Source organism: Spinacia oleracea, chromosome 4 (assembly GCF_020520425.1).
Source record: "Spinacia oleracea cultivar Varoflay chromosome 4, BTI_SOV_V1, whole genome shotgun sequence".
Taxonomy (NCBI): Eukaryota; Viridiplantae; Streptophyta; class Magnoliopsida; order Caryophyllales; family Amaranthaceae; genus Spinacia; species Spinacia oleracea.
This window is the reverse complement of record NC_079490.1, coordinates 90340258-90358066: the sequence shown is the minus strand read 5'-3', so window position 1 is coordinate 90358066 and position 17809 is coordinate 90340258. Positions and strand designations below refer to the sequence as shown.

The window sequence follows — 17809 nt, the reverse complement described above, 5'->3', positions numbered from 1 at the left end:
TATATATATATATATATATATATATATATATATATATATATATATATATATATATTAGATTAGATTAAATAAGTGTTTGATTTTGAATTGAATTTCATTATTTATTTGTTTATTTGAATTATTAGAGTGTTTGATTTTGGATAGAGCTATATATATTAGTAATTAGTTAATTAAAATATCTACGTGACACCTAATTATTTATTTACGTGGCACTCTACCTTTTTTAATTCAAAAATAATTTAGAAATCTTATTGGTCGAAACCATTAGATTTTCTACGTGACACTCTAATATTGGATTAGTGTTTGACTTTGGAATTTTTTTTTGTTTTAGATTAGTGTTTGATTTTTGATTAAATTTTATTTTAGATTTATTTCTAATTATTAGAGTATTTGATTTTGGATGAAATTGTATATATTATTAATTAATTAAGTAAAATATCTACTTGGCACCTAATTATTTATCTACGTGGTACTTGATTTTTTTAATTCAAAAATAAATTAGAAATCTTATTTTTCATTGGCCGAAACCCATATATATATATATATATATATATATATATATATATATATATATATATATATATATATATATATATATATATATATATATATATATATATATATATATATATATATATATATATATTAGATTAGGTAAACGATAAAAAGTTTAGATGATAAACTTAGAGGATCGTAATTATTGTTCTAACTATCGCTTAGAGTTGAAAAGAAAATCTCATAAATAACGGATATAACCCGTGTATCGCACGGGCTTTAAATCTAGTTAGATTAAAAAAAACGATATATTATCATAAGAAAAATTAGATACACACTTTTCGTTAAAAAAAATTTTCTAAAGAAATAGGGGGGAGGAATAGACCAAGTTAAGCAGGAATCGAACCCGTGACCAGAGGGGCGAATATTATGAGAGTAACCACTGTGACGTGAGGCGTGAGCCATTGCAATTTAATAACGTATAATCTATATATCCGTTAGGTACATATACAAACTATACAAAAATTCATACTAAATTTTGTCCAATCAGGCAAACGTGTTCATTCGTTAGCAACCCTGTCGCAATCTAGATCTGAACCCCAAGGTTCCCAACCCAGAAATTTGCCCCCCGGCCCAGAAATTTGCGAAACTTCTAACTTCTAAAAATTCTAACCTCCAAATCAACGTTACGCGATGCTTAATCGATCACAAAAGGACGGCGATTTTAAACGCCCCCAAAAGAACGGCGATTCTAAACGGCCCCGGAAGAGCGGCGCTTCTAAACGCACCCAGAAGAACGGGGATTCTAAACGACGGCTGGAGGACAACGACACTAAACCTACTGTTACGGTTACTCAAAATTGAATAGGAATCAGTCAAATGTGGTCGGAAATTTGTCGAATAATCGTCATTTTCTTTCTCTTAACTAATTAATTTGAAAACCTAATTAACAAATTAATCGTCATTTTCTCTCTCTTCATTAATTTCCCCCCAAAAAAAAAAACTTAATCTAACCCTAATTGATAAAAAGATAAAAGGGAAAACAAATTAAAATAGGATTTGAATTTCAAATTCAAACTCAACTAGCCCACGTGGCGTTGCTGATGTGGCAACAACAAATAGGAGCCCAGATTATGGCACTATTCCATACGCTAAAGGTATACGTATCATCTTCCCTCAATAATTGATCGGATTAGCGCTATTGCTCTAAATACCGGTAACCCTGATTTGGAATCACCGGTTGGTCAACCTCCGGCCATATTCCCGGCAACTCCCTTACCACATTCCACTTTTTGGGCTTTTTCTGGCGACTCCCTCCCTCTACCCCATTTCCGGCACAAGTTAAGAGGACGAAATATGGTTTCAGACGGTGACGGTGATTCTTCGCGGTTTAGACGCGGCAGTAATGATCAGGTGGCGTTTCTTTTTTATGTTCTTTGCTGGTGGTTCCCTGATTTCAACAGGCAAAGGAGATGGTTTTGCAGTGAATAAACCCAGTCTCGGCGGTTCTGAAGGCGGTACACAAAGCCCATAACCAAGCAATCAAAGGAATACAAGGTGTTCATGAACTGCCGCTCTCTCTCTCTCTCTCTCTCTCTCTCATTTTACGCTTTTTATTTATTAATTTCAATTTTAGTAATTTATGTTGAGATTAAATAATTAAAGTTGTAACAGATTGGTCCAATGATGCGTATGACGGATCATTTCGGAGAGGTTGAGATTTACGAAATTCAATTGTGATTAAGTACCAAAGTCAAATATGTGATGTTGAAGAGTTAAATAACTATACGCATGTATAACAATCAGACAAAATAAGTACTCTAAATTATTGGCATTGTAGGCCTTGTAAATTTAGCAGGAGCTTTTTTTAAAAAAAAAGTAATTCCCAACATTTTGGTTATTGTCTTTTGTAGTGATACGCTGAATGCTGATCACGAACGTGACGTATGCAATGATGATTAGTAACTTGTATAAAGTGAGGCTTTGAGCCTAGTGAAAAGCCATTCTCAGCTGCAATATTTTTGTACACTTTGCCAAACATTTTAGCAGGTAAAGTTGTAGATTTGTAGGAATTATCATTCTTATTCTTCTACTAGTATTTAGTTGATGATTAGTTCAGAATGTTTTTTGTTGTTTTTTTGGGTGCTCATTTGAACTTTTAATGCTATTTGTTCCGAGTTGATCACTCATATAATCATATGAAATATCATCTTGATAATGTTTTACAGTGTGAGGATCAAGGCTGAGCAATACTACTATCCTCCGGGAATATTGGTGAAAATGGAGGATGAGCGCAAAGTCCCCTTATTGAAGAAGGTATATTATGAGGATTGTCCTGGATGTAGGATTGAAAAGCGGAAAGATACTGACGACCGGATACCATGGAAAATGCTGGTTAGCATTTGGATCATCGTGCTTGGCAATGGTATGAGTTGACTTTAGTACCAGATTTATTTTGTTTTTTTTGGACAATTAATATAAACTCCTGATTTCCTCTGAGCAACAACAAGAGACATGAAAAACAGTATCTTTAACAATAGTATCAACTGAATTAACTAAACATAATTGCATTCTTGTGCTTCCAAATCTGGTAAACAGACTCGGTAACAACTGCAATGTGCACTTGTTTTCCTGCTGATCTTCACTGCAATTTCAAACTCATCATCAAAGCTACCAACTGTTCTACTCAACCTCAATCTTCTCAACACTTAAAACTGTACTTTAGATGAAACGGTGCAAGAAAAAATCAGGTAGCTGCACACTTTCATTACAACTTTTGCAAGCAGAACATATGGCAGAGCATTGAATTCCTTACTGGAGCAGTCTGTCAGTTGTATACAGCTTGTTCTGAGTAGCAATCCACAAAACAAAAACACTTTTAGGGCTTTAATATTACATATCACCCTACTCCAGCTAACCTTCTCAAAATCTCCCCGCAATCCTCTATACATCTTGCCAATACTAAATTTCTCCCCCTTTTTAACAACATGCCAGCCTCCAACTTGTTGAATATGTTGTTGACATTCAAAAAATTACCTTAAAACCCAGGAACTAACAATGACAAAAAGAGCTCATATCTTTACCCTTCATATAATAACTATCCACCCATCTCACCCATAACTTGTCTTTTCTGTGAGCTAAAGCCCATAACAACTTAGTTATTGCAGCAGGAAAACACATCCTTTCCCAAGAGACTAACGCTTTCTTAGAGCTAGCAGTGTCCCCCGCTCCACAAAAATAAATAAACTGCAATAAGCTTCAACTTCCTTGATCACTTTGTTAGGCATTATAAATTTTTTGCAATAAGCTTCAACTTCCTTGATCACTTTTTTAGGTATTATAAAAATTTGACAACAAAAAGGTCGGCTTACCAAACAAATAGTCTTGATCAATTGCAACTCCCTGCATAAGAAAGAAATTTGTTTGCCCACCGTTTTTCTCGAGCGAGAATCTTTTCAACAAGAGGTTTTCACCGGGAGTAATTAAGCTTTTTAGAAACTAGTGGAACCCTAAGTACCTAAAAGGCAGCTCGCCTTCAGGAATGTTAACACTCGCCAAAATCTGTTCCTTGTCATCAGAAAAAATACCGCCAAAAAAGATGTTACTCTTATCCATGTTTGCTTTTAAACCAGAAGCTTTAGAAAATAAATCAAAAGCTTTAAGCATTAGTTGCAAAGAGATCTTATCGGCTCTTGCAAACAACAATAAATCGTCCGCAAACATGAGATGAGTAATTCCGAGTTTTTCACACCTATGATGGAAATTAAAATCTGGATTGGGCTTCTTAGAATGAAATGGCTTACTAGGGAAACCATTTATCATAATCTAATAAGATACAGTAGATAAGCATACCATAACACATTGAACAAAAATCACAGGGAAACCAAGCTCAATCATCACCGTCTCAAGAAAGCTCCACACAGTAGAGTCATAGGCTTTTTTTGAGATCTATTTGCTTCACACATCGTGGAGATAAATGAGCTCGCCCATACCCTTTAATCAATTATGTTGCCAATAAGATGTTGTCAGCTATATACCTCCCTGTAATGAACGCGCATTGATAGTCACTAACCACTTCTGCTGCTACCTTCTGTAGCCGTGCTGTAAGGAATTAGAAATCAATTTTTACAAAATGGAGCAACACGCAATAGGTCGAAAAGCCTTCACTGCTGAAGCATTAACTACTTCGGAACCAAAGTGATAGACGTACAGTTAGCAGCCATACTCATTTTTTTATTCAGAAAAAAATCCTACACCGCAATGTAAATATCTTCTTTGATTATATGCAAAGTTTTCTTGAAAAACACAACATTATCACCATCTAAACCTGGAGCTTTAGAATCATCAAATGAAGCTAAAGCTGCATCGATTTCACAGTGAAGCAGCTGCTTCTCCGGAGGTTCGGGGACCATTTCGAAGAGTTGGAATATGAGCCATAGGAAGCGAACTAGCTGTAACTGCTTATAGAACTTGATAATTTCCTCAGAATTATCCTTAGGATCAGAAAAATTCGATCCATATCTCTTCTATGCTTAAAAGAAGCATAAAATACTTTGAATTAGAGTCTCCTAAAGATAGCCACTGGATTTTAGACTTTTGCTTCCACGCAGCTTCATCTACCTTTAACCACTTCCTTAACTGATCAGAAACCTCCTTCTCAGCATTTTGTAAGTATGTGTCAGCAGGGCTAACCTGAAGTTGAGTCTGCACATTTTCCAAATCCTGCCTAGCAGTGTCAATTCACATCTCATTTCAACTTGTCCCAACTCTTTGAATAGGAGAACCAGTATAAACAGACCAACTCTGTTACAACCTCTTCAAACTTAGAGTGAGAAGCCAGTTTATTAAAGAATTTGAAGGGTCTCCTACAGTCCTACCCCCCCCCCCCCCCCCCCCCCTCTCCCCTCTAATCCTCTCCACATTTTATCACCAAGGGAGTGTATTAAAATAATCGTCCTCAATGCGCACATTCTCTTGCATCCACTTAATGTTCCTTAAATCCTGTCAATTCTACTTGAGATTCTAGCAGCACCAAACCCCTTGTTATTCCAGGAGAAAAAGTGCCCTTTACTCTTCAGCTCAGAAACCGTTCAACAAGAAACTAGAAAAGTCACGAGTGTCACTTTGAGAATTGAGATACATCAACACCATTTATTCTATCATCACTATTAAGAACCACTTTAAAATCACTAGATATAGGCCATGGAGAATGACTTACAGTAGAGGAAATACTAGTTAGAGCAGCCCACATAGGCCTTCTATTCTCCACGGTGTGTAAGCCATAGACTGCAATATAAAAGAAAAGAAACTTCCCATTGTGATCTAAACTCTCACTGTGCATTAGGACATTTACTGTCACTGAAAATTTTCAAACAATTCAAATCCTACTTCTAGCATTATAAAGGTAGTTGCATTCCCAATTCCACTGTCTACCAAATTTCTTTTGAATTTTTCCTTTTTTTTTATTTTTATTTTTACATGCACTCTTGTTTCTACAACAACAATATCTATTCATTTTTAGCTAAGAAACTCTTTTAAGTCACTAGTTTTATAGGGTCATTCAAGCCCCTAATGTTCCATGAACACACAATCATTAGACATGTAAGGAGTTACCAGGGGGTTGCTCACCTAGCATTCCATTCTCTTCCGCTTCAACTTCCTTCCCTTGTATTTCCTTAAGTGGCAGCCAGTGTGAGAATTCTGTATTGGAGTTTCAGGAATCTTCCCCTTGCCATCCTTGTCTCTGAATCTTCTAGCTTCAACTCTCCAACCAGCCTCATCATCAGAATGAACCACAAGAGCAGTTCCTACTGGCGTATTGGCAATGGGTTGTTGTTGTTGTTGTACATTAGTAACATTATTAGCTTTTGACACTTGTTTTGGAATCCACTTCTTAACTCGGTTCTTCTCCGGGATCCTCACTGGCAACTTCTCCGTGTAGGTATCCAGCTCTCACAGTTATGGCCAACCATGCTGCACTTCTTACAATATTGTATTTCCAGTCATAAGCCACCATTTGTTCAAATTCTACACCACTAGGGTCTTCAATCAGATTTTTCGAAGGCAAGGGACGTTACATCAATTTCAACCAAACCCTTGCAGAAGAGACTCGGAGTTGTTGAGTTGTGCATTCATCTGCATATAAAGGAACTCCCAACACACTACTAATCCTGCTCAATGAATCCCCTCCCCAATAATGCAAATTAAGGAATTTTACCCATAGAGGAATAACTTTCAATATCTCAGTATGGAGTTAAAATTTGCTGTGCATTGCTTCACGATTGCTGGTTTACCATAAAAGAAATGAGGTCCTGCAAACAAAATCTCATTCCTATCCTCAATTGATGCAAAATTGATGATAAAATATCCATCATCATTGAAGTAAGAACACCTTAGGTTGGACTACTTGGTTTCATTCTCTGGAAATAAACCTCGTAACAGATGCTATTGTTGGTATCTCCTACGACAAACATTACATTTGCAGCAGCCCATTTTTTCATTGAATTTATCAATCTCGTTCTTCTGTAACTGGGCAACAGCCTTACCTTTCTTAACTAAAGGGGCAACAAAATTAAGAGCACGCCCTTTTGCGCCCAATTTGTTCCCTGTGAGCATATTTGCCCAATTTCTAGTGTTTTTCTCCAAATTGCTTCTGTTTTATGTGCAATGATATATGAGTCTTATCATGTGAAGTTTGACAAAGAAGGATTTAAACATCATGCTTCATCACTCATCAGCCCAACTCATGGGAATGGTAGGCAAAACAAAATGATTTAAACTACGGAAAAGGAAAACATTAAAAATGACAATTAAGCCGGACTGGCAGGAATCAAATGATCTTTAGTGGGGTAGTTATGGGCCTATGTTTCAAAGGCTAGACCAAACCAACATAATGGCATAGCAGAGAATTGGAAGTAAACTGTTTGTTTTAATAAGTTCTACACAGTTAGTAAATAAAAAGTTACCCAAGTCCAAAAAAGTTACTAAATTACTGGTACAAAACATGTTGACTATAAGTTTATTACTTAGGTGTTAAGTTTCTTTTGATGTGCTCCTACTGAAAATACTTGTTATTTTCATCACTAATACTATGATAGAACTAGGGACTAACGATACATAGTCGTTTTTATCAAATACAGTGTATTCCTTGATTGCCTGCTCTTTGGTATTTACTGGGTGCGAAACTTTATCTTGTCTCATATTTATTGCTGAAAATTCTGCTCTGATCTTTCTCCTGGGTCTTGTATGTGCAGCTCTGCCAATATCATCGCTCTTTCCATTCCTTTATTTCATGGTAAGAAAAGAATATGACTAATTTAAATGTTTTACACAGACTGACAGTATCATGAGCTCACAGTCATTTGTATGCTTAACAAGCTATCTGCGTGTCTGAACTTAGATTAGTCAATATAGGTGATGAGGAAATTCTATTCTACAGCAATGGTCTAGTGTGTTCTACGTTTCTAATTAGGCTGGAAGAGTGTCTTATCTGGGAAATTTTAGTGTGTTATGGTGTTTTCCATTTAAATTACCTTTACTTATCTGAACTTACTTGAAATTATCTAAACTTATTTTGTCTGAAACTTCTTGAACTTGAGCGAGTGTCTCTGAACATATTGGATTTATTTTGTCTGAACTTATTTGAATTTATCTGAACTTATTTTGTCTAAACAAGCCTAATATACCCTTAGAGGCTACAATGTAGACAATAAATATTCAAGTGTAGAGCAAGATAGTTACGTGTATTTTATATTTCGTATGTTTGAGGTGAAAGTCAACCGATAGTAGGATGATTAACAAGAAGAGTCCCCATTTCTTGAAAATCCAAAAATAGACTATATTGTTTATTTGGTAGGAGTGATGATAATAACAGGTATAAATAGCTAGCAATTTTTTTTTTTTTTTGTGGGGATGAAATTATTTTTTTCAAGTGACTGATGAAAGCTTGAATTGGAGAAGATAAATGAAATTCAGATTTTGCAATTCACCTGGATAAGATTTGCATGAAGAGTGCAATAGTGTGGTGCTGTGGTCTCCATGATTGTAGTTATTTCCTGCTGAATTCCCCCCCACCCCCTCCCAGTGGCCTCCCCCCTTCCCCGAAAAAAGAAATATAGTGGATATAACAGCAGAGTTGTAATTTTGAGGCTTTAGCGTTATATTATTTTTCCTGTATGACCATAATTATGTATACATGTGCAGATTAGAGATCTTCATATAGCCGAGCGTGAGGAAGATGTGGGATATTATGCAGGTTTTATTGGTGAGGTTTTATTTTATTTTTGCTTCCTTTGCATACTTGGTTTTTATAAATGGATTGTATTTCCATGGTTTGTCTTGAAAAGAACATTAAGAACTCATCCTTTATGGTGTTATTTTCATATCAAAGGATCTGCTTTCATGTTTGGGCGGGCATTGACTTCTGTCTTTTGGGGGAAACTTGCTGATCGATATGGTCGAAAACCTATTATCATTATAGGAACAACAGCTGTGTTCGTAACAAATTTTACTCTCATTTCTAATTCAGCTTTCCTTTCCCGGTTTTCTAAAAGTTTTGTAGTGCAAGTCTTTATTAATTGTTTGTGATCATTGTCTCATTTCAGGGTAATTTTCAACACTATGTTTGGTCTGAGTGTAAACTTTTGGATGGCAGTCTCATCAAGATTTCTTTTAGGAAGTTTGTGTGGAATACTTGGACCTGCTAAGGTAAGGGTGTAGTCTTGCAGAATGTTTCAAAAACCTACTCGACTGTGTGTTGAGTATCTAGTAATTGGGATCTTTCCTTTCCTTTCTCAAATTTTAATTTACTTATGATCCATTTTACATGGTTAGTTTTTCCTTATAATCAGGCATACGTATCTGAGGTTTGTAGGGAAGAACATCAAGCTGTAGGCATGTCTGTGGTAAGGTTCTTCAGTCAATCCATGTGCCAACTAAGCCTGGTATAAAAGTAAGTGCTTAAGGAGCTAATATGTTATACATTTTAATTTGACAGATCACTACAGCTTGGGGCATAGGATTAATTATTGGGCCGGCTCTTGGAGGTTTACTTTCCCAGGAAAGCTGTCATCTCTCTGTATCTTACTCATGTTGATATAATTACATCATCCAGAAATTATGCATCAATCACAGATGTTGCTCATGTTGATTATATACAAGACCTTGCTTTTTAACTTAAAACAACATTCCGTGGTTCATGATAGATTTATAGACATATTTATTATTTTGTCTTGGAAACAGCTCCTAGACATGCACTGTGAAGTTAACCAGAAGTTTGGATATGATCACTTTAGTATACAGCACCAGATTCGATATCAAAATACTATTCCTGTGTATAACTTGTTACAGAGTTATGGTTGTTCCCATATTTTCCACTCCCCATAAACCATGTTGTAGGATGTACTAATGGAGCGTTGCCTAGAGGCACTAATAATGAATGATCTGTATGCTATGGTTCTCTCTAAAGCTATTTGTTACTTATGAAATACTCTACCTTATAGTTTCCGTGGTTTAATGTCTAGATGTTTTAGCTTTCTTTCCAACAGATTATTCTCTTCCTTTGAGGACATCAGTCATTATTCTGAGACTTTTTGTTTATTCTTCAGCCTGCGGAAAAATACCCTCAGATAGTTTCCAAAGAGTCATTATTTGGAAGGTCAGTTTTTAGTATTTCACATGCTCGAGGGTAATGGCTTTGAGTTCAAGCTTTCGTGGTCATCAAATATAGTTTCTTTGACTGCAGATTTCCATACTTATTGCCCTGCCTTTGCACATCTTTTTTAGCGGCGGTAGTCGCTGTTGGTGCGTTTTGGCTTCCGGTTAGTCTCTTAGTCTGTTGCTCTTATAAAACTTGATCACTCTCCTCTTATATTTTTGTGTGTAGCAGAAAATACTTTTAAGGTTACTCGAGCAAAGATATGTTTGCTAATCAGTAAATTTGTCATGATGTATGTATAGATGTGATGGTTGCTCTTGACTCAGTTTGCATCAAAATGTTTTCTGCCATTTTCTTGTTTAACCCCTCTTCAACAGTTGTTATACGTGGTAGTTCAACGTTCAGAACAATATGACATCTTATGTAAGAATATGTTTGCTTGAGGTAAAGTTATCTGTGGTGATTGGTGAGCAAAGTATTGATAAACTAATTGCTCAGTGTCGGCTAAGAGATTGCCTCGAAGTTTATCCATGTGTCTTACTCTTATTGCATATATTAGTAATCAAAGTTCCTGCAGTTTCTCGTTTTATTTGTTCTATTTTTATGATCTTCACCCTTGAATCCATGACATGTAAACTTCTTCATATATGATATCAGTTTATGCATGCTAACTTCTCTTTTTATGATCTTCACTCTCGAAGTTTGTTTTGAATACAAACATAATTAATATATTCAATTCTTTACGGGCTCAATAGACAATAAAAAATGAGTAAACTAACTGCACCGTGGTGCAGGAGTCATTACACAAACACAAACCAAAGAGTTTATCAGAGGATGAGTCATGTGAAGCTTTGGAAGCTGCTACCCACTGCCTAGATGATAATAGCAGCGGTAAAGAAGTTAGAGGAATAGCAGAAAATTCTGCGAAAAGCTTATTCAAGAATTGGGCTCTGATGTCCTCTGTTATCGTGTATTCTATTTTCTCACTTCATGATATGGCATACACTGAGGTACACATTACCTGGCATTCTCCCGCTCCACTGAAATTCTTGTTCAAAAGCTTTAGCAATTACTTGGAAATTTTCTTATTTTCAGAGAGTATTTCACATTGCATTGACAGTCCAAAAACATGCATTCCCTTGATCTCTACTCGATCATATCCGGGTTGTGAATTTCATATTCTATTTGGTACAAGAGGACATGTTGAAATGTTGAATTACCACACAATGCTGCAGTAACTTTTCATCACCTTTCGGAATATTAAGGACCACATCGATTTAATTCATTAGCACAAAACTAATCAGGTTTTAAAGGTTTATTCTGTTGGTTTACTTGTGATGCTTTGATAATTCTTACCAACTTTGTGATAACAACATCCATTATTTACAGGATATATCTATTTTGCCAAATTTTGTAAAAGACAGTCTTAGAATAACTTATTTCAAAATTAGGGTTACTTTTACACTTGTTTGGATAAGAGGAAATGGAGAGAAATGGATGGAAGGGAAGGGGGGGGGGGTGAACAAGCTTCCTTGTTTGGGTAAAAGGTCGGGGGAAGGAAGGGTGGGGAGAGGGAGGGGTTCATTTTCACCCTATTTAACAAATAACATCTCTCCAAAATTGGAGAGATCCGGAGGGAAAATGGAGCTCACCTTCTTCCCATTCTTCTTTCCCTCCCCTTCCTTTTTTCTCCTATCTGTTATCCAAACACACCGTTGCCATAAGACTTGCATATCTGATTTCTATCTGGTTTCATAACTAGTTTTTAGCCCGTGCAATGCGTGTATTATATGTTTTAGTCAAATGGTCAGAATGGTGTGATACGTTGATGACTTGATATAGAAGTTGAAGGGGCAATGAACTATCCAAATGATCCACCACTGATGAATTGTGAGGTTATGAATATTACAAGATTTTTAGTTAAAAAGTTACGGAGCGACGTGCAAAATTTTATTTTTAAATAAAAGTAAAAAAGGGATTTTAATGGGGTGCCCAGTGAAAAACAAGTTTTTCTGTTTTAAAATAGGAGCTTTAGGTTTAAGATTGTTATCCAATGAGTGCTGTTGCAAGACTCCTTCGTCAGGTGGTGGCTTTATTTGTCTTTCCCTTGTAGTTTTTGTTTGCTGTTTCCATGTAGTTGTCTAACTAAAAATATCCTCATTTCTATAGATATTCTCATTATGGGCAGTAAGTCCAACGACACTTGGGGGATTAAGCTATTCATCGGAAGATGTTGGTGTTGTTCTTTCTTTCACAGGTATTTAAAAAATATTCAATGCCTTCTCATTTTTTACCTTATAGTACTAACACTCTAATACCTCATAATTAGGGGGTGACCTTCCTTAAGACGCATAGCACCCCCCCGGCTCCCCTAATGATGGCTCTGGCCGTGATGTGCCTCATGTCTTGGGGTTGGTTAGGCCCGGCCTTTAGTCCTAGTTCACTAGCACGTTTCATGCCGCAATTTCCGAAAGAGCGCAGGCACGACCCAACATGCACAATGATGTGACGTGCCATGCCTGCCCTTGCCCATGGCGTGCTGGCTGTGTCAGCCAGAGTGCATCTTTACCCCCTTGAACTCAAAATTATGCATGTAAAATGTTGTTGTTTTAGTAGTTTGGTATTGTTGTTTTAAATAAGAGGTTGAAGTTCCAAAAATCATTCCTCTTAATAATAAAAAAAACCAGCTTTAATCGATGTGACTGTAGCCATAATTCTTCCATTTTGAAACTGCCAATTACGTAGCATCTACGGAGTACATAGAATCATCCATCTATATCCCTGACACATGAGAGTGTATACATACGAAGAGAAATAAACTTAAAGAGTGTAAAATACTACTTGTACAGGAGTTAAGTACTGCACTGACCGAATCCCTTTTTCTTTTATTTCCCCTTTCTCCTTTTCAACTTTCAGGTTTCGGCATGTTGGTTTTTCAGCTCATCTTTTATCCATATATTAACAAATACTTCGGCCCCATTATGTTAACTCGGATTTGTGGGGTACTCTTTTCTGAACCTAGTAAATATTCATGCTTGTTGCCCTTGACAAATGAAGTATAATTACAGTGCCTACCTCTACTTTTTGCAGGTGTTGTCACTACCTGTATTACAAAGTTACCCTTTCATAGCATTGTTGTCAGGGATGAGCCTTACTTTCTTGTTAAATTTTGCCTCTGTGATCAAGAATGTTTTATCAGTAAGTAATTTCAGAGTTCATGTATTAGCTTTCCTATTAGACCTGATACAAACATATCCGGTTCAAGTAATTCTTTCTTATGTGTATTTCAATGTAATTCCTGCGAAACATGAGAAACCAAGCGGGAGATGGAAATATTCGTAAAATTAGAAGAAAAAGAGGTACTGGAAGAGAAACATGCCATTTACAACATATTTGAGTAAAATCAAGACTCTGTTTGAAGTTCTTTTTAGAAACATACGAAGTATATGGTATCCATAATTCTGTACGCAGTGTAAACTTCTCTAGAATTTAAAAGGGGTTGGAAAGAAAACTTCAGTGGTAATATTAAAGAAAATAATGACTGATGTATATTATTACGGAATAAAAACAGAAGATATATGTTCCTGCTTGGAAATTTCTATGTTCACTCTTCTTTTGATTTTCTATGCCCAGGTATGCATCATTACCAGCACATTTATTCTACAAAACAGAGCTGTGGTATTTTTCTTGACTATTCATCATGTACTATTATATTTTCTGTATGAAGTTTTGTATGTGCCTAAGCTGATTACATGGTCACAATAGGACCAAGATCAACGTGGAGCTGCTAATGGCATTTCTATGACTGCCATGTCCCTTTTCAAAGCAATTGGCCCAGCTTGTGGCGGCGCATTGTAAGTGTTTAGTTTCCTCTTTTGTTTACTGCAACATGCACCATACCCTTAGTCAGTGACTATACTGATGTACTACCTATAATCCTCGACAGTTTGACAGAGATGCAACACTTCCTTTCTCAGACTATTATTTTAGTCTAGGGTTTAATGAGAATGACCGAAGTCGATTTCAAAACAGATAATCGGTTTTGGCAACTTTTCTTCATAGAATTGCAAAAAATGCATGTCCCTTGGTAAATAAACCACATTTAATTGAAATGCATCTATAACAAATTGAGTTAAAATACCACAAGTGTTCTTCATTATATAGTTTCTCCGTTTCAAAATAGTTGCACCATTTTGACTTTCACGTTTGCCAACGCATAACTTTGACCATCAATACTTATAATTATGTATTAGCAAAAATTATAAAAAAAAAGTTGATATATTTAAAATATACATTGAGACAAACTCAATAACATTTTACATAATAACAGTTGTTTAATTTATTAGTAGAAAAATTATAGTCAAAATAAGATAAGTAAATAGTGTAAAGAGTCAAAATGAAGCAACTACTTAGAAACGGCAGTAGTAACTTTCTTGGAAAATTTTAATGAAGGTGTCATTAAGAGGCGTTGAAGACAAAGGAATTGTCCTTTCAATTTAGTATCAGAACACTTGATTCTAATAAAGGCTTGCGCAATAAGGTTGGCTAGAGACTTTGTAAAATTACTAATCCGAAATGTTGTATGAGTAATGTAAGTTTGTAATGGGTGTCAGATCTGAAGGAAGTTATGCGGAGAATTTGAAGTTCTAATTTATTAAATTTAGAAATGGGACATATTATATAGAGACGGATAGTATTATCTGGTTCATGCTAGGCTACTATATTTGCATAACTCAACTTGGTATCTCATTAGGGTTGTTACACATCAAACGGAGACAATTTACTCTGAGATAGTTAACTAGAAGTCTAGAACCCCTCATAATAGTCATAATATTATACTCTATTGAGGTAATTATATCTAATCTACTGCTAACCTAACCATGTTTGTTAATGATTCATAGTTCTGCAAGGAACTTCTTATATCGTGTATTTGTTTTTGTACTCTCCAGGCTTTCTTGGTCAGAAAAGCGTCAAGATTCTTCCTTTTTCCCAGGTATGTAGTCCGGATAATGGTTCCCAGATTTTGCTAAACTGCATTTGCATTCTTGTCATATTGTTGTTGCACCAATCATCTTGAATACGGGCTATATGGCACTCTTTTTCAATGCAAGTGGTTTTTAAGTTCTGCCATGCCACTCAAACATATTTATTACTTGGTGCTTGAATTAGTGTTGATCGCTGAGTAGGCCCTCTATTTTCACCTTCATGAGAAACCTTTGTAATTCATCCGCTGGTTAGCAATTGCTAGTGCTTTGTCATCCATACTTGCACCTTAACTATTTTTTTTCTCAAGGAACAAAACAGTTGATGAGCCTCTAGTTAAAAAGAAATGACTTGGTTTCGATCACTCAAGATGGTCGAAGAATTGTCCTCACAAATTTTGAAGTTATGTTTTTAGCCTACATACAGAGTTCATGAGCTAAAACAGTAAAAATAATTATGGTCTCCCTTCTTACTTAGAGCTATGCCTGTTCTCTTTACCTTAATTTTGCTGAACTTAAATTGTTTTTACATAACTTAAATTATTTTTGCTGAACTTCAATTATTTTGACTGATCAAAACTTAATTTTTACTGATTTTCTATTGTATTTGTTCATTGAATTTACTGAATTTTATTGATTAAAACTTATTTTTGCCGGACTTAACTTTTTACTGAATATTGTTTATTTTAGGTGAGGAGAAAGGCCCTAGTCTATGAGTCTTGTGGCTTATTTGCTCTAATAGCTTAAATGATAACCTAGCAACGATAAAAAACAAATTGGGGCAATACAAAAAACCATGCTACTCAGAAGAAGTCAATACCAATTAACAAAGACATGAAATTAGATGATCATACATAGTTACCTATCAAACACGACTTAGTTTTCTGACTGTCCTTGTTGGTTTTTGATCTTATGCTGAAAAAAATGGTGGGAAAAGGAATATGAAGTATTTTGTTTGAATATCTTTATCCAAAGAAGGAAACTAGCTACAAAAATTATATGAACGTTCATACTAAGTATACAAATTATATTTCTACTGAAAATATTGCACATATTGTGAAAAATTGACTAGCTGGTTTCATTGGTATCTCCTTTTCTTATACTCCTTCCGTCTCGAGGTAATTAGGTAAACTCATGATCTCACATTTGGGAATTGGCACGGAAGTTAGGATTAGTTATTAGTTGTTAGTTGTTACTATTGGAATAGATTTTGATACATAATTGCTACTAATATTATTTGGATATATGCTCCTTTTTACGATTGAAGCCCTATTTCTTACAAGTATTTGTCCTGGTTTCATCACATTAACATTGTTTCTCTCATGATTCCAATACACTGTATTGTACTAATTTTTCTTTTCATTTCTATCCATTACATTTTTTGTTCATATTTAATGCTAACAAAACCATGAAGTAAAAAAGGAAAGATAATTTTGTACTGTAAACTAAACTAAGTCGGGTTTTGGATGACATTATGCAGGCACCCACATGGTCTTCCTCCTCCTCAATGCGGTGGAATTAGTAGGAGTGTTGTTAACTTTGAAACCATTTTTAGTTGAACGTAAAGACTAAAGATTGTAAAGTTACAACTCCATTAGAGATAGTTATTGTGCATGGTTCTTGGAGGAACTTAACAAGGTTGATATGGAGATACTGGCCTGTGGGTTGAACTAGTTCAAAAAATGGGTTCAAAGGTCTATACATCATGGTTTGGAGTTAGGATCCAAGATGAAGGCTGATTCTGTAGAATTCTTCAGTGTTATGCAAGCTCCTGCTTCATATACTCTGGAAATTAGATCTGTTTGTTGTTATTGATATTATTTCCTTATGTAACACTTGGAATAAAAGTATTATATTCTGATTTAGTTGAGAACTAGTCAAGTCTGCCATGAATTGGTCATATGAGCAACAAGTAATAAAATCAGTACTTCATACTATAATTTAGATATTGTATGCCATTTTTTTTTGCCGAACTTTCGACTTATAAAGTTTTAGGAATATATATGTATATAGATATTTATCTTTATACACATAAAATGGCCAAATGGGGTTTATCTATTACGGAGTATGGTCTATGTTATCTAGACAATCTTTGTTCTATAAGGGAACGACTGAAATATTTTCTTTTTAGTATTTCTCTTATTAATTACTTATAACTAAATCTCTAATCAATATTAAATCACTACGGCATTGAGATACCAAATATTATATCCGATCCCAAATAATTTCAAATATGTTTTTTTTTCTTTTTTCGTTGTTAATAAGCCACAAGGCAATACAAATTACGAATGGGGAGATTCGAATTTGAGACATGTTATATAAAAGTCTTAGGTCTTAATCACTATGCCAAGATATCATTGGTTCCTAATTGGAATATATAAACATACAAAAAATCTACTACGGATATATATATAAAAGAACATATTTTTGTTTTCTAATATATTTCTGCACGCATCGTGTGCATATAAAACTATTGCAATAAAATATAACCCATGTGGGTACTAGAGATAAATAATTATGGAGTTTAATGGGATAAAAGTTTATTTGATAGTAAACAAATAGGACATTTGGATATTTATAAAGGTATAAAGGGAATACATATTGGATACATAAGAAAATATTCCAAAAAAGACTAATAAAAAAGGACTCAAAACTAAAAAGGGGCTAAAATTAAAAA

The 17809-nt window shown here is 35.1% G+C and overlaps 1 protein-coding gene across 3 annotated transcripts; it reads left to right on the top strand.

The window, feature by feature from the left end:
- Window positions 1-1655: 1655 nt before the first annotated feature.
- LOC110775709 (protein ZINC INDUCED FACILITATOR-LIKE 1) lies at window positions 1656-17072 on the top strand. 3 transcript variants are annotated; one of them, XM_021980318.2, is made up of 19 exons: window positions 1660-2052; window positions 2409-2544; window positions 2724-2920; window positions 7749-7789; window positions 8698-8758; window positions 8885-8987; window positions 9099-9201; window positions 9345-9398; window positions 9491-9553; window positions 10101-10150; window positions 10238-10313; window positions 10945-11160; window positions 12320-12407; window positions 13067-13152; window positions 13241-13348; window positions 13784-13828; window positions 13916-14004; window positions 15100-15143; window positions 16613-17072. In XM_021980318.2, exons 3-19 carry the CDS (start codon window positions 2776-2778, stop codon window positions 16702-16704), a joined length of 1464 nt encoding a protein of 487 aa, XP_021836010.1. In that variant the 5' UTR covers window positions 1660-2052; window positions 2409-2544; window positions 2724-2775; the 3' UTR covers window positions 16705-17072. The 3 variants fall into 3 exon arrangements, 2 of the variants coding, with proteins under 2 accessions (XP_021836010.1, XP_056683810.1); XR_002529858.2 differs by lacking the exon at window positions 13067-13152 and having other exon boundaries at window positions 1656-2052; window positions 16613-16710; XM_056827832.1 differs by lacking the exon at window positions 2409-2544.
- Window positions 17073-17809: the final 737 nt, after the last annotated feature.

Excerpts from the sequence above, each read along its gene's own strand:
- LOC110775709 (XM_056827832.1), top strand. The coding sequence starts at position 2,776 with ATGGAGGATGAGCGCAAAGTCCCCTTATTGAAGAAGGTATATTATGAG. Across the intron at positions 8,759-8,884 it reads ATATTATGCAGGTTTTATTG|GATCTGCTTTCATGTTTGGG; the intron begins GTGAGGTTTTAT and ends TTCATATCAAAG. Across the intron at positions 9,554-10,100 it reads TTGGAGGTTTACTTTCCCAG|CCTGCGGAAAAATACCCTCA; the intron begins GAAAGCTGTCAT and ends TTTATTCTTCAG.